General features: G+C 33.6%; 4 protein-coding genes across 4 annotated transcripts; all 4 read left to right on the forward strand.

The window, feature by feature from the left end:
• Nucleotides 1-533: 533 nt before the first annotated feature.
• On the forward strand, nucleotides 534-4582 carry LOAG_02240 (methionyl-tRNA synthetase; the record flags this gene model as incomplete). The annotated part of the gene is made up of 13 exons (XM_020445958.1): nucleotides 534-618; nucleotides 738-868; nucleotides 1105-1263; nucleotides 1364-1483; nucleotides 1726-1831; nucleotides 2172-2302; nucleotides 2525-2640; nucleotides 3012-3111; nucleotides 3213-3324; nucleotides 3458-3649; nucleotides 3844-3971; nucleotides 4091-4188; nucleotides 4447-4582. 13 exons carry the CDS (start codon nucleotides 534-536, stop codon nucleotides 4580-4582), a joined length of 1614 nt encoding a protein of 537 aa, XP_020303643.1.
• Nucleotides 4583-4709: 127 nt separating this feature from the next.
• Nucleotides 4710-10256, forward strand: LOAG_02241 (ku P80 DNA helicase). Its single transcript, XM_020445959.1, has 15 exons — nucleotides 4710-4815; nucleotides 4905-5070; nucleotides 5566-5746; nucleotides 6015-6204; nucleotides 6309-6485; nucleotides 6604-6778; nucleotides 6865-7006; nucleotides 7334-7446; nucleotides 7843-7905; nucleotides 7980-8120; nucleotides 8280-8367; nucleotides 8800-8860; nucleotides 9029-9214; nucleotides 9455-9550; nucleotides 9772-10256. Exons 2-15 carry the CDS (start codon nucleotides 4909-4911, stop codon nucleotides 9839-9841), a joined length of 1845 nt encoding a protein of 614 aa, XP_020303644.1. The 5' UTR covers nucleotides 4710-4815; nucleotides 4905-4908; the 3' UTR covers nucleotides 9842-10256.
• Nucleotides 10257-10791: 535 nt separating this feature from the next.
• On the forward strand, nucleotides 10792-14290 carry LOAG_02242 (EF hand family protein). The gene is made up of 10 exons (XM_003137780.2): nucleotides 10792-10886; nucleotides 11008-11148; nucleotides 11313-11393; nucleotides 11563-11772; nucleotides 11913-11975; nucleotides 12339-12565; nucleotides 12884-13009; nucleotides 13122-13209; nucleotides 13373-13578; nucleotides 13701-14290. The coding sequence occupies exons 1-10, from the start codon at nucleotides 10809-10811 to the stop codon at nucleotides 13816-13818; spliced, it is 1338 nt and encodes a 445-aa protein (XP_003137828.1). The 5' UTR covers nucleotides 10792-10808; the 3' UTR covers nucleotides 13819-14290.
• A 325-nt stretch (nucleotides 14291-14615) lies between these two features.
• On the forward strand, nucleotides 14616-17430 carry LOAG_16371 (hypothetical protein). The gene is made up of 8 exons (XM_020449024.1): nucleotides 14616-14744; nucleotides 14900-15011; nucleotides 15173-15313; nucleotides 15487-15568; nucleotides 15889-16055; nucleotides 16458-16565; nucleotides 16732-16862; nucleotides 17157-17430. The coding sequence occupies exons 1-8, from the start codon at nucleotides 14623-14625 to the stop codon at nucleotides 17356-17358; spliced, it is 1065 nt and encodes a 354-aa protein (XP_020307477.1). The 5' UTR covers nucleotides 14616-14622; the 3' UTR covers nucleotides 17359-17430.
• The last annotated feature ends 2502 nt before the right edge of the window (nucleotides 17431-19932 follow it).

Below are 19932 nucleotides of genomic sequence, written 5' to 3' on the forward strand. Positions count from 1 at the left end.
CTGTTAAAATGCTTAGAAAATTTAAATTATTTTGCAGCTCTCGCTTTTACACATTTCCAAATTCATTTTTTCAGTACTTTTTTATATACCAGTTTTTGTTAATTAGTTTGTCTCATAGCTGTTGCTCATCTTCTACTTGGTATGATTATAGAAGAATGAACTGCTGGAATTTAAAGTAGAGTTGAAATCTTGACATAAGCCTACGTCGTTATTCCTTTATATGTTGTAAATACGTTATATTTAGTATTGATGAATGTAATTTTTCAATAAAATTCAGTATATCAGGAATTTATTATCTTGCGCTTCATCACGCCTTTCATTGTATTTTGTATTTTTCATGCTTGCCTTCAAGGCTAGCAGATGGGTTAATGTTTTTTGGTGTAAATTACTGAGTGATCTTAAACTCCTATGGTGATAAGATTTAAGATGATCTATGGCTCTCATGAAGCGCACTGGAACTAAAACTAAAATTATCCTTAGCTCTTCCGTTTGATTTTTTTGGGTGTTTGTATCTAATGATTGGTAATATCAAAATGTTATGTGCCATCGAAGGCATTTCAATGATTTCGATGAGGCTGAAGCACTTTATAACTACCCCAATATTTTACGCTAATGGACGTTAGTTGTTTTCATTACTTCCTTTAGATTTTGGTACTTCTGTTTTCTAATAAGCAATTATTTAATGGAACCAGTTAATTTGGATTTTTTCATCAATGTCTAATGTCATGAATTTGCAGCGCCACATATTGGTCATCTTTATACTGCGCTGTTAGCAGATGCTTCGAATCGCTGGCGACTGTTAAGGGATGGTAATGCTGATTTGGATGATTCATTATTTACAACGGGAACTGATGAACACGGTTTGAAGGTAAATTTGAAGTAAATCCGATTAGGTTGGTCAGAATAAAATAGTATTAATGTGTTTTCTGACGTTCGCCGTCGATCATTTCGAATGTTTTTACAAATATTTTTCATCAGGTACGTTCTCTTCAAAGTTTCATGCTTTCTGAACTGTTCAGAACAAGTTCCCAGTACTTTTACCACTAAACATTATTGAACTTTTCACCCAACAATAATATCTTTTAATAATTCATCTATTTTCAGATCCAACAAACTGCCACTGCAGCCGGCTGTGATCCACAAAGTTATTGCGACAATATGAGCGATAAATTCAAGGATCTGTTTTGTGCTTTTGGGATACAGCCGAATGATTTTATTCGAACCACGGAAACACGACATAAAGAAGTTGTTAAGCATATCTGGGTGACGATTTTTCAAAAATTTTTTTTGACAGGTTTTCAACTATTCTTTTATTGCAAATGAGAGTGCAATGGAAAACTTGCATTCATCTCGAAGATTTTAGGAAGAATTGGATAAACGGGGGCAGATACAACAAGGTAAACATGAAGGCTGGTATTCAACCACTGATGAATGTTTCTATGCCAGCGATGAAGTGGAAAAATTGAGCGAACAGAATTCCATGGTTTGATTGATTTTATTCTGTTTTGTTTTTAGATTAAAATGAATAGATACGTGCACTACATTGTTGAAGATAAAAACCTAGTGACTACTCGAACTGAAATAACTATTTCTAATGGACGGCTTGATTAAGTACTCCAGTATTGTTCTTTGTTATTTTTTTGATTCTGTTTTTATAATGGTTGAGTTTTGTTCACCTTTTTTCTTTTTTTTATCAATTTCTTGTTCTTGACATAAATATTTCAGGTGAGTAAAATCACGGGTTCGGTTGTAGAATGGGTGCAGGAAGAAAATTATGTATTTCCTTTGTCCAAATATCTTGGTAAAGTGCGAAGTTGGCTCAGCAGTTGCGGTGAGTTCAAGAAGGGCCATTCATGAGCTGAGAAATAATTTTTATTTTTAAAGTGTTGCTTTGCTGTTCTTAAGTTTCCATTCACGCAACTTTTCTGTAGGTTGTAGATATTTCTATTTGTAAAAATGATGGATATTGTCCGTTTGACTAGGTAATTTATTGATATTTGGCAGAACTTTTCAAACGAGTGTAAACTTTGCTAACAAACTTGAAGAGTTATTTTTCTAAATCCGATAACTCGTATGAAAACATTTTTGTTTTAACCATTCTCACAAATAAATTGCGATGACGAAATTGTACTTACCGCTTAATTTTCTTCACCATTATTTGTATCTTTTAGATATCATACGTCCGAAGGTTTATTTTCCGGAAGCATTTCAGCAAGCAAGCATAGAAAGAAATCTTTCAATGTCAAGAGACAGAAAGCGAGTCACTTGGGGTATTGCGGTGCCAAACGATGAAAGTCAGACGGTGAGTTTTAGTTTACTTGAGCTACTGTTTTTATTAAAATTATTGAAAGCTCAGTCATTATAGTCGATGTAGCTTTGGTTCTCATTCCCAGTATTCTCTTTCCATGTAACCTCTACTATAAGTTCGTTTCATTTTGAAAATACCGAATTTAGCAGATTGATTATCACATTTCCATTCTTGATTGCATTTATGTATGTATTGGCAGTTTATAATTTATTTTAGATATATGTTTGGTTCGATGCACTAATCAGTTATTTAACTGTGAGTGGTATTTTTTCTAACCAAAAAGGGTCAAAGTGGCCTCCGACATGTCAGATCCTTGGCAAAGATATCCTAAAGTAATACTTTAACTCCTTTTTGGTTCATTTTTTGATTTAGTTTGTTCGTTACCGAGATGGAATAGTATCACTTTGTGTTGTTTGGTGTTGGATTTTTTTGATTTTTAAATTAAAACAACTATCTCTAGAACAATAAACATTGACCAGGGGTATGTTTTTGGAATGCTTAACGGCCCTCATTAACCTTTCGAACTGAATTCATGATATCTTTTAACACCAAACAGTCGTCACTATTATCATACCGCTTTGAGATAACTAAGATTTTTTTGTTAGGTCAAATCACAGCATTATTTGTTTTGAATTAGTGTTGAATTTTTTGGTGCATATTAATTCATTGAATTTTTTTTTCTGGATATTAAAATATTGAAAAGATTTCATGCAGTCATTTGGCCGGCATTTTTAATTGCACTCGATCTTCCCCTTCCGAAACGAATATTTGTTCACAGTCATTGGCTTGTTAATGGAGCGAAGGTTCCTTACTTTTATGTTTCCTAATCGAGAATATTCAGCCATGCTTTTTGTCATTTAGTCTTACATTTTTGTTATTCATTTATTCCAAGCTACTGCTCCAGATGTCAAAAAGTGTTGGAAATGTGGTTGATCCATTTATTGCATCTAAATCGTTATCTGAGGAGGGATTGAGGTACTTCTTACTCCGACAAGGAACTCCACAAAACGATGCAAGTCAGTTTTTTTCAATTTTGATGGGTCTGAATAAAAATTTTGATTCTTCTATTTTAATTTTCTACCAATTTATAGTGCTTCTGTAAATCAGTGAAAAGAAAAATTTCCAGCTATATGTGCTCATAAATTGCAGATTTCACAATGTTGAAAGCTATAAATGTCATTAACACGGATCTTATAAATAATGTTGGAAATTTGTTACAACGCTCAACGATCGAAAAGCTTAATCCTTCTCAGAGATATCCTGCATTTTATCCAGATTCGTTTCATAATAGTTTGCTGGAATTAGGTGAGCCGCTGGTACATTCAGTCAACTCGTTGGCAGGTATTGTCTTTGATCTGGTTTTTCCTTTTACTTCCTTATTACATAATCATACTTGCTGTCGTGTAATGTTGCATCAACATTTGGTAATAATTAAAAATGGACCTATGTTTTTATGTTATCAAAAATAAATATGTATATTCTCTTATGTTTTGGGTCTTGCTAAATGTAAATGGGATGTAATAAGAACTTTATAGAACTGTACGAGGAACAGTTTGATGAATTAATGATTTATAAAGCTCTCGAACTTCTTATGGAAGTAATGCGGCAAGCGAATGGTTTTTTTCAGTTCTATGAACCGTGGAATGAACTGGACGATAGAAAGGTAGTTACCATTATTAAATCAATAGTCCCAGATATCGAAACTTAGTGTTTACTAGTAGTACTAATCTTTTTAAAATTCAAGGTTTAGTGATTTTTCAAAATTTGCAATTTATTGGCCAGGTATCTTCTTTGCTATACATCTGTTATGAAGTGTTGCGGATTTGTGGAATTTTGTTGCAGCCGGCTGTACCTCATTATGCGGACCACCTGCTAAATAGGTTGGTTATCCTCCTTATCGATCTTTTTGCTTAAAATTTCTATTCGATATTTTTTATTTAAAATTATGACTTTCGATTTTGCTGACCTTCGGATGGGTTACAGTGATGTAACACTAGTTGTATTGGTCATATAGCTTCCGAATTATTTAGGTTTTCGGGTTTTTTTTACTTTTACATTCTTAATTATACTTTGTCTTATTTTGAATTTGCATTACCTTCCTTAACTTTTCACGTTTCCTTTATAATTGTCTTTTTCAGATTAGGGATAAAAAAGAACGAACGAGGTTTAGGTAATGTTAAGCTTATAACAGATTCGAAATATTTCGGAAGACCGCTGGGTGAATATAGTGGTCCGCTTATGGAGCGAATTGTATGCAGGGCCAGTGAAGTTTAATTGGATTAAGAAGCTTTTATGATATTCATGGGATCACAATACTTGTATTTCTATCGATTAGTAAAAGCTTGCTTACTTTATTTCACTGTACCCACTTTTGCAGTTTTCTATATGGCTAATATTATTTCTTTGTAATATATTCCTAACAGATTCCTTTATATTCTGTTTCAAGCGGAAAAGAGCTTGAATGCATTTTCCTGATATCGAGGACATTGGTTTTTTGAATATAAAAGGTTTTTTTTTTGATCCAGAACAAAACTTAGACTTAGTTCTATTAATGAAGATGTTTTTCGGACAATTCAATTTGAATCGGAACCTTCAGAATAATGTCGGATGATGACCGTCCAAGAAAACGGGCAAAAAAAGCTCTGTCACATGAATGTACAGTAATTTTGATTGATGTTGGAGCAAATATGAATAGAAAAGGAATTGCTACTACAGATATGCAATTAGCAAAGGATACCGTGGAATGGATCATAACAAGAAAGGTGTGTTGTGCTAAATCCTAGTAAGAGTGAAATAATGGGATTGGTAGATATTTCTGCACATTATTTTCTGTTATATTATTTGATACATTATTTACTCTGCAGGGCTGTTTTTTGATTCTATTTATGGTAATTTCCTATAAGGTTGAGCTACGTTAAGCTCCGTTAATAGGTGTGTCGTTCGAGGTGTGTCTTATTCGGCATTGATGTAATTTTTGATTACATTCAGTTTTCATTTTTGCACTTACGTTCGACATTGGCATGGCATTAATAGAAAAAATTTATGTATTTGATCAACCAAATATGATAGAAATTTGGAAGTCGAATTCAATAGATTTGTGTTGAATCTTAGATTTTGAGTTCGCTTGTAGTTTCTGTTTCTAATAGGACAAAAGAAGAAAGAAGAAAAGCGGAATGATATATGTTCCACATAATACCTTAGTCCCTTTTTTATTTTTGTGTTTCTGTAATTCCAGAAAAATTGTCTGTGTTTTGAAGATTTTCACCGAATCAGCTGATGAATTTACGCTGGTGCTTTTTGGCTCAGAACTAACACAGAATCCAGTTACAGTTGATGAAAATATCTTTTTTTGTGAGGAAGAGATGCAACAAGCTAAAATTGATTGGTTGCGGCTTATTGATAAAGAAATCAAACCGAGTAAATCAACCAATGGTGACTGTAAGTTTGTATATTATGTTATTGCGAAGATATCGATGATCCAAATCAGTTTTTGATTGATAATTCCAAGCTTTGTAATATGTAGTATCTTTAATCAGAGTCACTATTTTATCATTTTCACCAGGAATACGGTTGAGGAGGGTTCTGTAGAAATTTTAGGCCATTTCTTGCTGTCTTACACTGCGCTTCATTTATCGTTTCCTTTACTTTTAGTAAGTATAAATGTGCTGTATGATATTTTACAACTTTTTCCTCATCCATTTTTCAGTCTTGGCTGCGCTAATTGCGGCGCTAGATTATATGAGAAATCATCTGGAAAGCTGGCCGAAAAGCAATATCACTGCACGAAATATTCTTTTGGTAACAAATCTGGGTGGTTTTAATGAAAATGTGGATGAAGAATGTATAGGAGCCGTTATAAATGGCATGAAAGCACTTGAAATCAATTTTAATGTTATGTAAGGCTTCCATCAGATTTTTGAACTTCAGATTTAAAAAACAGAGCTTAAAAATTGAATATTACATACTTCATTTCAAGCATATAATCCAAAATTAATTCTAGAGGTCCATCAATTGGAATGGTGAGCGAAGATGAGGACAAAATCATTTCAAATGAAGAATCAACTATACAACCAGAAGAAAAACTGTCTAATGCAATGCGATCGTTCAAAATCGAACCAGCGGAACGTGTACTGACAGATATCTTAAAACAGACGGATGGTGTCATTTATTCTTTTGCGTCAGTACTAATCTCTATTGATAATGGGTTATAAATTTAAAAGAAAAAAAAGACTGCATGCTGCTCCCTTATACTCCACTTTTTTTGTAAAATTTCTTGTCATTTATGACTGATTTAGTGAAGCTTTGCCAGTGCTCCAACATTTTGTGTCTCGAAAGGTAAACTTACGCGGTCAAAAATTCAATCTGGAATTGGGAATCGATTTGAAATTGCCTTTACAAATGTACAAAAAGATTCAAACAACTGATTTCAAACTTGCTGCAGAGAAGTATGCATCAATAACCGGTACCCGGGTAATTTTTTTATGTATCTCAAAATTTAAATTGTTTCTGTTGTGGTAGCAGAGTGGGTGCCACTGTTTTTTTTCTTTTTTTTATAGTTGAAACGCAAAACATTATATGAGAAATGTGTAAAAGATGGCGAAGTTGACGATGGTCTAACCGCAATGGATGTCGATGTTGGCCGCAGTGATTGCGCATCTCAGGGAAGTTCTAAAATATTTGCAAAAGAAATTGTGAAAGGTTATTATTTTGTAATAGTTTTTGTATATGAGGGAATCTCTATGTATTGTGGGAATTCGCAATTACATCCATTTCATGTTATATTTTTGAGAATCTTTCCTCACTCCTAAGATTGCTAAGGATTTCATTCTCGAAGGTTTCATACTTGTTGCATAATCATGTACTAGCGGCTAGTTTTCTTTATATGCAAAACATTTTGTCGTAAGTCATTTGCATCAGTTTAGTGAGGGCATGTTGGCTGAAACTTAAGTCATTGAGTTTTTCTTACAATGAAGCTTTTGCAATAGTTTTAAACAACTGTTGGGACGACTGTTTTTCTGGTTATAGGATATAAGTTTGGGACAACAATTGTTCCTTATAACGCGGAAGATCAAAAAGAATATGGATGGAAACACGAAAATCGTTGTTTGAAGCTCATACAATTTACGAAAAGATCTCAGGTAAATGAAAGGGGCACTCTTCATGACTGTTAGTCAAAAAGAATATGGATGGAAACAAGGAAATCTTCATGAGTTGAACTTTTTTTAAAGCCATTTTGTCTTGTGATAACTTTAGTTTGTTATGAAAAAACTCATCATAACTGACTTATTCTGTTCAGAGCACTATCAACTGGTGTTCGCGGAATATTTCCTTGCTTATCTGAAGCATCTAGTACATATATCTTGACGTGCTTTACATATCTCGTGTCACTTCCTTCAGATGATGTGATATTTGTTGTGAATTTTGTAAAGGAATTTTCATGTTGTACTTGTAATGAAATGCAAGAATGAAAGGAATTGTATTTTCGTCTATACTTTTTAATGTAACTAATGTTCAGTTAAATAGTTTAACTTCAGATATTGGAGCATTATTTGATGGATGGTGGTGCCTGTTACTTCATTCCACCAGCTCTTGATAAGGTGATCATTCGTGGTTTTAGCTTTGGTTTGGGAATTTTTGCTTTCCTCCTTATAAATTCAACCCAACATTTTAGAATGCATGTGTTGCTATATCAGCGCTTGTGAATGCGATGATCGCTGAAGATAGTGTTGCTCTAACTCGATATGTTTATAATGCTGCGTCACAGCCTCGAATTATGGGACTATTTCCAAGAAGGAGTAAGAAAGGAGTCGATGTAAACAATATTAATTTTCTTGATGATAATGAAGATAATGGATCATTGCTTACATAGCTGATTGGTCCGAACTGTTGTTTTGTCTTTTGTGTCTAGGAACTGAACTCATTGGGATTTCCTCTCTGTTTTACTTTACGACATGCACTGATTTCTTTTTAGATGTTTGTCGGTATTCAATTACCATTTTATGAAGATTTTCGTGGACTCAATTTTCCACCACTGAATAGTCCCGCAACTGAACCAAAAAGTATGTTGTATTTTTTTTCCTATGACTGTACTTTTTCCTGTTGATATGCTCACTTCATTAATGTTTACGGGAAAAAATGGTCATCTGCTCATATTAGTTATCGTATTTGTGGGGAACAACGTGTCATATTTCTGTATAAAAAATTTCCATATTTCAGAAATTTTTACGTATTAGTTTTAAAAGAGAAATGTTTCGAAATTGGATAAATTATGTTTTATCATTGAGATAGATTAGCATATAGTTTTTGTAAATTGTTTTTCCAATGTGATTTATATACTGCAATAGAAGACAACATGAAACAAACACTTTAAAATGTGACTTTCATTCTATTTTGAATGTAACTATTGAATAGAGAATTTAAATTTTCCAAACATATCGAAACATAAATTACTTGCAAGCATGAAACATGTTTATATGAGTGTTCGCTTTCAGATGATCATCTTAGCGCAATGCATTCATTTGTTCAAGCAATGGATCTCACAAAGGCTCATTTGTAAGTTTGGTTTTAGAGAAAATTTTTTTTTTGGTGGAGTAGAAGTGAGAAATCGTTTCCAAAATCACGACTTGGATGTAAAATGAGTTTTAAAAGAAACATGAAAGATGTGGGAGATTCTGTCTTGTATGACTAGTTTAATTAGTCAATTATATTAATGAAATTTAGTAACTCGCAAACAGGACAGTTTGAGGAATCTCTACGTCCGCGTGATGTGCCCAATCCAAAGTTACAAAATGTTTGCAAAGCCATAAAGTATCGTGCACTACATCCGAATGCTCCATTGCCTGCTTTCGAGGATAAATTGCTGGGTGATTTGCTCGAGCCAAATGCTTTGTTGCTGAAGCGTGCAAAGTTGGTGTTGGATTTCGATAAGATGTAGATCAATCATTATGATTCTTACAACTGCAAAAGAATAGATGAAATATATAATAAAGAAAGGAGGTTTTGATGATAGTGAGGTCTAATGTTGAAGCATCATATACTTGACCCTGAAGATCTAATAATAAATGAACAGCTAAATATATACCTCATGGAAATATCAATTGCCTTCTATTACCAACATTTACTGTTAAATGTAATATGCATTTGCAGTGAATCATTGGTTTATTTGAAAACTAATCTTCCAATGTTTGAGTCACCAAACAAAAAACAGCACATAAAAGAAGTGAAGGAAGAAATATTACCCAGGTTAGTGTTTGCCATTGTAAATAGTGCATTATATTTATTTGTCACTTAAACACCAGTTAATTATTGTCGCTTAGATCGCAAGCAAATATAAAATAAGATTAAGTACATCTATTTTGGCTGAAGTAGTCAATTAGTGCTTCTTCATTATTTCAGTCTTGTACTAAATTTATTTTCAGTTTTCTTTTTTTAAAATATTTGTTATAGTTGCTGAGCTTTTTCAGAATGAGTGCAGACAACAGTGTGCTACCAGAAGGTGGCAAGTTTATAAAAACCGATGAAGTGGATGCATGATTGTATGGTTTACGTTAGCATGAGTTGTATGACTTCTATTTTGTTCTACACTTTGTCTAGTTGTCTAGTTTACTTAGAATCACAGCATTTCAATTTTATTCAAAAGTCGCTTTATCATAAATGTAATTCTTTCTCCAGCATAGAAATGCTAGGTGAAAGCTCAAATGCCAGCTTGTATTTGTCTTTCGAGATCTAACATTTAGCAGTTCTCTTTTTTTCTAAACTAAATCCAGAAAAAAGAGAATTTTGAAAAAATCTTCATATGTTTCATATTATGTGAAGAAATCATATAAATTCCACAGGAAAGATTGACCATCTAAATTATGCTGTCATTGGACATTCTAACAAAGTGTTAATGCTGATGAAATTTGTTAGTCATGTGACTTCCCCACTTCATTCTCCTGTTAATTTCTCGGCTTATTGCTGCTTCATTTTGTCCACTTCATTTTCACGAGCAACATTTTAATATAAATTCATTTGAGAGTCCTCTCTTTTCATCAGGTAAAATAAAAGCCGATCTTGTAAATATTTCAAATAACAGATTTTATTTGTAATAAAGTATTGGTATTCTAGTACTGGTATTTTACTCATGACGTTTCCTACATCGTATGATTATTTAACACCAAAATTATTGGACTTTAAATCCTGATTTAAATGCTTATTATATGTAAACATTTCATTATTTGAGTAAGGCTGAGTACAGCACACTGGTGATTAATTTTGGTGGTCAGTTTTTGTTAATTGAGTGATTTTGGTAGTTAGTTTCTTGACTACCGTATAAAAACTGATGGTTTTCAATATTTCGTGTCCATAGCCATTCTGTCATATTGATTGTTAACCTTCACTGTATTTACTGTTTATGATTTAACTCCTCTTTAAGTAGAACTTATCAGTAAACGTAAGCATTAGTAGAATTGTGTTATTGGGCTTAAAGTTGCAGATCAAGATTAGCGGAATCAGTGACGCAATGTCAGCTGATGTAATGAGTTTGGCTAAACGTTTAGACTTGCAGCCGAAAGAGATCAACTGTTTGAAATCTGAAAAGGTTATTGATTTACTTTCCGAACTTCATTAACGTTTATGTAGCATACATCTTAGGCAGTTTTCGTCAAAAAGTAAGAGATTATTTGGAATTGTGGCTTTTTTACTACTCTGTATAATTTTAGGGCAAATTATTGATATTTGAAACAAAAGAATATGTTAATTCACTGAGTGAACAAAATTTGCGATCAAAGTTGCGTCTGGAAGCTCGTCGTCGCATGTGGAAACACAAACTAGAATCACTACCAAGCGATGAAGACATTGAGGTATATTATGCTATAATTCTTTCCCAAAAATTATTTTCTGCAGGCATTTTCAGTTGTTGGCTTTCTGTCTATTATTGGTAAGATTTTTTCGTTTTTTTCCATATAGAATTGCATGCCCACTCGTTTTTATTGGATTTCCTTCCAAATTAAGAAATCTATTTTAGCTGTTTTGTATCAATCTACAAAACAAAGCAACCTACTCAAGAAGTGAGGATGACAAACTTGTTGATTACAACAGTTACAAAGTTTGTGATTATAAATGTTTTCCAGTTTCTTTTTATTGCAGTTTATTAAACACTCATACTGGGAGTTTAAAACAAGCTACCTTACCATTTTATGTTTATAAAATAAATGTTTGAGGTATGCGTCATGCATTTTTTCTAGGTGATTTTTTTTTAAATATATTCTTTTCAGCAAGTGATAAATCTCGCTCCGAAAGCTTTGCAAGATTTTTTATCTGCTGAAATTTTTATGAATTTGCTTCAAATTAGCAACACCAAAGATGAAGGACGTATAGCTGTTGATTCCATTATCGATTATTTGTTAACTAAAAAAGACAAATTAAGCAAATTGATCCATTTACACTATTACGATTCTGCGAGCAAAGGCTATCTGTCGATAGAGGTGATCATTTCTTTTCTTTACTGATTAAAATAAATACCTTTTAAAGTATTTAGAAAAAAAGTACGCTTCGTTCTCTTGCAGATGCAACACCGCAGTTTATACTTATTTGAAATTTTTTTTTTTTCAAGTTATTTTTTCAGGACTTACGAGATTTTTTAGAAGCAGAAGTGCTACCTCTTATACCTTCTCTTGCAAATTTGAATGTAAGTTATATTGTAAGCAGTTTCGTTGAAATTCAAGTATATTATATTTGAATTGTTACTTAAATTATTTCTTTTTCTTTTTGAAACTTATCACCACAAGGTGTTGAGACTGCCACTATAGTCAGAGGTAAAAGGTGCAACTGCCCTCGGTAAAAAGTAATATCTAATTAAACCCATAGTTCATGCGTAATTAAGCCATGTCCAGCTTCGCAATTGTGGTGCAATATATTTCGCGCATGAGTATGTGTCAGTGGAAGAGTTCATGTTTTCAACTTTTGGTTAAGCTCTTTTTTAGAGACTTGTCTGTAATCTTATTTAATTCATGCGTTAAATTAAAAGCATAATTTCTCATTTTTTGTTCAGGAAGAAGAGCCAATGCTACAGGATTATTATCTATGTATGGCTACACGAAAAATTTTCTTTTTGCTCGATACGATGCAACAAAAAAAAGTTCGCATTGTTGACATTGTAGCTAGTCGCTTACTGGAAGAATTTGAGACTTTAAATGAGTCATCGAATGGTAATGCTGGTGATGATGAGTCCGTAGAAATGGAACAAGGGACATCTCAAACTACCGGTACATTGAACTGGTTTGTTTCCATTTTAGCTTGCATATGTCGCATCAACTTATGGTTCATATGTTTGAAACTTTTGAAAAAATATAATTTCGGATAATGCATAATGTTGAATTCGGTAGTTAGTTACACCATTGTATGTTTTCAAAAATGGAAGCATGGTAGCAAATCAGGTCCAATGAGTATGATTAGATAGAAATTTGTCGATAAATCAAAAATGATATTTCTTAAGCCATTTATATTAACGAGTTCTGGAGTATCGAAACCTGTTACATAGGAATATAAATGCGCTTTTTATACAATATGCGCTATTCGAGTTTCTTTAAATCACAGGTTTTCGAAACGAAACTGTTTGAGAATAAAAAATATATACGAACAGCTTGATACGGATGGCAATGGATTACTGAGTTTTTCAGAAATGACTGATTTTCAGCGCATCACGAACTCTTTTATGCAGAGGTTATTCAGCTTTGTTTATATTCATACTCTATTGACTTTTCTTCCCCGCGTCTTTTGGAATTTAACTTCAAAGTTCCTGATCTTTTGGAATAAAATTCACGCAATTTTTCAGAGTTTTTGAAGTTCAGCAAACTTATGATAATGATGAACTTGACTTGAGAGGATTTTGTGACCTTCTATTTGCAATAGAGCATAAATCAGTAAGTTTCTCACTTACTTAAATTTTTCTGTCAATTTTCAGCATTCCATTTATGCATTTTTGTAATATTACCAGTTTAAAGACATCTACTATTTTTGTTGTTTTATTTTAATGTATTCCTTTCTCATGCTCAACTTATTATTTTCTCGATTTGAAAAATTTAGGACCGTTCCGCGCTGAGTTATTACTTCCGAGTGCTAGACGTTGATGGTGACAATTTATTAAGTGCTTCGGATCTGAACTTCTTCTATCGTGATCTTGCAAAAATGCTAGAAGATTGCTTCTCAGATGGTAGTTCGCAGAAAGCGCCTTTATTCGACGATATTAAGAACGAGATATTCGATATGTGCCATCCAAAAAACCCTAAGGGGTGGGGGTAGAAAGTTTTTTTCTGACTTGCTCAGTGATTTAGCAAAACCTGATTTATTCAGGTGATTTATTCAACTCATAATTTACGTAAGATGCAGTTCTGACATGCTTTACCATTTTCAGGATAACATTAAAAGAACTGATTTCATCGGGCAAAGGTGGTACGGTGGTGGGTTTGTTAACTGATCTGGATGCTTTCCTTGAATATGAAAATCGTGAAGATGTTATTTATGAAGAATGAATTCCCGATATTTTCTGCATATTTCTTATTTAATTAAGAATTTTCCTGTACTTTTTGCTGATAATGAAAGTTATTTGTGGAGGCGATATGAAATATGCTGCTGTTACATAAAGTTCAACATCATTTGATGTTGAAAATGTTTCTCTTGTGCATTAATTATGGATCATCTATAATATTAGTTTCTTTTAGTGATTCTTTATCCTTATTATGACATTTAGGTACTGACCAAAAGTGACGAGTATCCGTGATATATGATTTCCCTGGTTTTTTAACAAATTTGTTTAACATATATTCATTGTACGGAAATGTATATTTGTCTTTATAATAGTATAGTTGCAACTTTCATATCGATAAACTCTATTTTATTGTACAACTCATGCAGTGGCATAGCCTGTGATGAAAAAGAATTCGACATCATATATGCTACTATCTGTCAAGCATCTTTTCATAATTCCTCTGTTTCATGCATCCGATGTATTTCTACATTTTTGCACATGGTTTTCTTTTGCATTGTTTTTCATTAATGTAAAATATAAATTCCATTATTGTGTTTTTTTTCTCCTGATTCTGTCAACTTTCCCATGCAGTTTCAGCTTATTTAACAGTACCATAAGTTTTCATTTGATGATTTTTGCAACCTGGATTCATGTTTAAAAAGCAAAAGTTTTGGGGTTGAGTTTGCATTGGTAATTTGGTATTATTTGTTATGACTCATTACTACCTACTTTTTAGCACTTTAAAGTTGCTTACTTTTGCTCACTCCATTACTATGTCACTATTGATTGTGATTTTTTTTTTTTCAGAATGGGGGAAAGTGGATTTATATTATTGCCAACGGAAGTGGATAAAATTGTAGATCCATTTGTTGATGCGGGTAACTTGCTTATCGTTGATAATGATCCCTTAATAGATGAGGATTCAAAAAAGTGAGCTTTCCTCTCGTTATTTCAACCTACCGCTTCTTTCCTTGAATTTTTCGGTCAAGTTTGTACTTGACCATTGTTAACAACATTTTAAACTATGTGACCATATAGTTATTTTTGCCCATGTGAACTGCGCTTACATAATTTAATTCTTATAGGAAGCCAAGTGAAGAAGAGCTATCAGCAAGAGTACGAGATAATGCGCAATTTTTGTTTAACAAAATATGGGAGTTAGAAAGAAAACGGATTGATGAAGCTATTTGTGCAAAGGTTTGCTTTTATTTGTACCACTTTCCTGTAAATCTTTCACTGACCAGAATTTTACGCATTTCGGTCCTTATTCGTTAATTTTATTGGTGCATCACAAACTCACTACTGATTCTTGGAGATATTTTGCAAGTTTCCTGTTATATTTAATTTCTACTCTTCAGTTACCAGGGCCATTATTCCGACTCCCTCGAGAAAAACCGTTGCCTTCTGAACGTCAGCTAACGAAATGGGAACAGTATGCACAGCAGAAGGGAATACGGAAGAGAAAAAAAGATCGAAAAGTTTTCGATGAACAAACCCAGGTTGGAGCTTAATTATTCAGGATGTTTTTTTGTAAGTGATGTGATTTCGAACAGTATGAAAATTTTCCAAACAGCGATCGAAATAAAGTAGGACAATACTCCTCGTTATCGCATCTTAATAGAGTTATCTTATTCCTCAGTGATTGCGGATAGCTAAGGTTTTATTTTTTAAGGAATGGAAAGCGAGATATGGATATAAAAGCGTCAAAGATAATAATGCTAAAGAATGGCTAATCGAAATACCAGACAACAAAGGCAATATGATTTTTTTTTTTTGAAAATGACTCAACTTACACAGTCCTAAGAAGTGATAATTGACTTTTAGCTATTATAGTTATGATTGTAAATGAAAGGGATTGTGTTCACTTTGGTGATAGAATGAGATGTGTTGACATTGAAACACCAAAGAAGTCATATCTTGTGGAAACCTCCAAAATGCGAATTTTCAATCTCATATTACCTTGAATTGGCGAACGAAACTAATTTGAATTTGGGTCGGAATTATGCAAATTTTACATTCCATAATGTCTTTGGTCGTTGTTTCCATGATTTTGAAAAAAAAGTTTGTTTTTTAGATCCCATGGTTGATTATTTCGATGAACGACGAAATGCCAAGAGAGAAAAAGTAAATAAAAATGAGATGCAACGTTTGCGCAACATCGCTCGTTTAAAAGGAATTTCATCGGCAAATGCAACTCCTCTTGGTATTGCCGTTGATTTAAATAATCGGAGTAGACATGAGGTTCGATTTCTCTGATTGTTTGCGTTATCCAAATTCATGTGCCAAGTTCAAAAAAACATTCCAATATGTATGTTTAAAATGGCTTCTTGCATACCAGTTTCCAACATTCCTTTCTGTTATGATCACGAGGAAACCATGGCAAGCCTCCAATAGAGTGGGGTGTTTAAATTTGGTATTCGCGGAGTCCTTTCTGGAAACAACAAAGGACTAAATGGATTCAGCCTGATATAATTAATTACTAATTAGTTACAAATATGAGACCAATCCATGGAATATTTTGAATTATATCATCCTTTATCAAACATTTTACTTTGCTAGAGGTATTGTCGTGCTTGTTGTAGATTTAAAAAAAAAAGAAAAAGAAAACTGCTCAGGCAATATACTTTTCTCCCTTCTTTGCAGTTAGTAAACCAGATAAATCGAGCTCGGTATTCTACTGCATCTCATGGTGCATTTCAACCGTCAATTAAGAATGAAAAGAAATTGCTGAAGACGGGTAAACATCATAAGGTGGCTTTTAATCTTTTTTGGCGCGATTTTATGTTTTCAAATATTAAAAAAATGAAATGAACTTTAATCACATTTTACAAAAAAGAAAGATTTTCGATGCAATAGGCTACTTTTCTTATTTGAAAAACTGCAGTGCATGAATTATCTGTTAAAAATTATTTTGCAGTATAAACCCAACGAGGCAAATATTTCTGACGAGAAAGAAAAGCAGTTGCAAATCCTGGATAAGTTGTCTTCCAAAAATAGTGTTTTAAACGAAGCGCGTTTGGCAGCAAGTCAGCAGAGTAATCAACAACAGTTAGTAGTGATTTAAACATTTTTACGAGAGATTGAAAATCCAAAAATGATAAGTCTTGGGATTTCGAGGATTTTGATTACTATGATCTTCGGTCATTCAGCGTAGTGTAAATCGTCTACTTGGACAGTACTGCTACATAACCTTACTTGGGATTCACTGAAATGGCTTATGATATCAGTCCTGTAAATATTTTATATAATTTACCTGCTGACTAAACTATTGGTCGTTATCCCAGAAATAACGTTTTTTACATGGTCCGAAATTTTTATTCATTTGAATTGAATGTGTTTAAGAAATGTGGACAAAAGCCAAAGTAAGGGGCCGAAACGGTCGAAATCGGCTATTCATCGACAGCAGCATTTCCAAAATAAGGTGAAAAAAATGAAAAAAACACGCGGAAACAGCATGAAAGTGGGGAAGCAAAAGAAAGGTCGAGGTGGCGGAGGATCTCGCTCTCGATGTATTTTTTTTTTACAATACATTACTTTTTGTTGATATCTCTCACTTTGTTGAAGAAAAAAACATTTTGTTTTGGCTTTAATATAACTTTATTCCAAAATAAAATATTTATGGTAGTTTGAATCCATTAATCCTAGCTGATTTGCAGTCTAATCTATTAATCGCAAGTGAATAGTTTGCGGTTTCGAAGCTGTTTAAAAGTACATTTACGTGAAGAATTCGTTGTTTACTTGGAGAATTTGTTTTGAAATGTCGTATGGAGTACTGCAAAGATTTGCTATGACAGTATATCACGCCTCGTTTATACCATATGTCATCGTGTTTCAAAATGTGATATTGAAAAGATAGATGTTCCTTCTAGATTAGTGCAGTGCGTTCCTAGTGGCGGTGCGCAGTGACATTAGCAGCATCTGCGAGAATAATCTTAAGATAGCTCTGTCTAATCCACTACTGACTGAATTACCGAAAGTTGTGCTACGCTTATTTTTCAAATTTGTACAAACAAAGGATTCTATCGGAATCTTTATTGGAAATGAAGAGGTTTGCCGGCGATAATATAAAAGTGAAATGCAATTTCGATCGAACCATGACTGTCTTGTTTACCTCATTCCAAAATGTTCGGTGGAATTGGTCCTGAAAAAAGCTTTAGTATTGTCAATTTTTTGCTGCTCGTGGGACAGTTTATTTGTTGTCAAGTAATTTCGGGTTAGCGGTCCCTTTTCTCTTCCCTCCCCTTCATCCTTGCATTATTTATTGGAAAATGGGGAATTTCACTTCCTGGTTAGCTGGTTGCACCATCGAAGCTGTCCTAGCTTCCCTCTCCACTTTGCATTCTTTTTGCTTTCATCTCATAGCTGTACAAATATTTCACTGGCCACATATACACACGCGCAAGCACAAACACACAAACAAACACACACACGCACACACACAGACACACACACACAAGCCATTGAATGTCCGTTAGCTGTGGCTCTGTGAAGCTCGACTGTCCATTGTGGACATTTCTCCCTTTCAGTCTAGTCGCTATCCTTAAAGTTTCTAATTCTGTTCTCTTGAATTCCTCTGAAATTTGCACAAAATTTCGCACAACTCTAGCAAAATTACTCGCAGCATCTTGCCCTCATCAATGATTATGGCATAGTATAAGGGCTCGGTCATTGGAGACCTTGGACTCTGAGCGTGTTGCTGCCTGTCGTACTTGGCACACAGATCATTGTCACCCACTTGGGCTTATGTAAGCATAGTTTCCCTTCCCTCCTTCAGCTGTCGTTATTCATCCCTTACTCCTCATTCAAATGGAATTTTCCAAATTCTCCCTTCCTAGCTATCTAAATGAGTAAACACATACACATACTTACATTTCTGTTAGCTAAGTTAAAAGCTTGTTGCGTCATCGACGGTCAATAAACTAGTGGCTTTCATTCATTGTCATCACCGTCGCTCCACAAAGTACATGCCGATCCCGCGGATAGTCAAAGAATTTTCACTTCCTTACAAACTACAACACTATCTATCGAGTGAGCTTTGCAAACAAAAAATTTTTAGCACTCGTCAAAAGCAGTTCAAATTTCGAAAGAAATGTAAAGATTGGAATATTTCTTAACTAAAATTTCCACTTGACATACGACACACAACTTATGAATCACTATACGCTAACATATGTGATTCTGATGTCCCATACCATCATCATCCTTAAAGGTATGTATTGGTTTAGATTCAAATAGCTAAACTGAACTGAAACTACTAGACTTTCTCTTGAATCTTTGATCGTTGGTGCGCAGTTCACACGCAATCCACACGTTAAAAACTGACAATGATACTAGGTTAATCAAAGATATGGAAGTAAAAATCGCAGACGAAATGAAGGAAGTAATCCCTGACAAAGATCAAAATTATGAGCATCCTTTTCTGGAAAAGATTTCCAAAGCGATTTGATTAAATTTCTCGTATGGTGACAATTTGACAAACCATGCGAACTAATTCAATTTCTCCTTCCAATGTTTTGCTGCCAAAGTTTAATTAGAGCAACAAGAATGTGAAATCCCATGACAGCTGGTGAAGTGTCATCTTTTAGAAATGAAGGAAAGGTGTACAGAGATTTCGAGAGTACATGATAGTTTGTGGCAGGACGCGGTGGAAGGTATCGATCAGGGTATGAGTGCTAGCTAGATTTGAGAAGGTTAGAGTGAGAGAATAAATCAGAAATGTTTCTCCAGAAGCTTCCGAAATGGATGCGCCTTCGTAGCAATGACTATTTTTGGAATTTGTTAATTATTTGATTGATTTCCTCGATTTTTACCTCTATCACATTGTGCTTATTTATTATCTTTCGACTAAAATTAACTTCAACAAAGAATTTTATTCTGTTTTAATTGTCTCAATTTTAATTAAACATATGATCAGAAGATGTGTGACATATATAGCATAAGTAGAACAATTAATTTCTCATCTTTGTAGCGGTGGATTAAAAAATTACAAATTTCTTAATTGTTATTTTCAAGAAAAGCTTTAGCATATCGAACGATGATCATTGCTTGTCGTTAATTAGCAACGTTTCATAGTTTTTTTTCCCCTCTCTCTTTTTCTCTCTCTCTCTTTCTCTCTCTC

This window comes from Loa loa (genome assembly GCF_000183805.2).
Source record: "Loa loa unplaced genomic scaffold supercont3.2, whole genome shotgun sequence".
Classification (NCBI taxonomy): Eukaryota; Metazoa; Nematoda; class Chromadorea; order Rhabditida; family Onchocercidae; genus Loa; species Loa loa.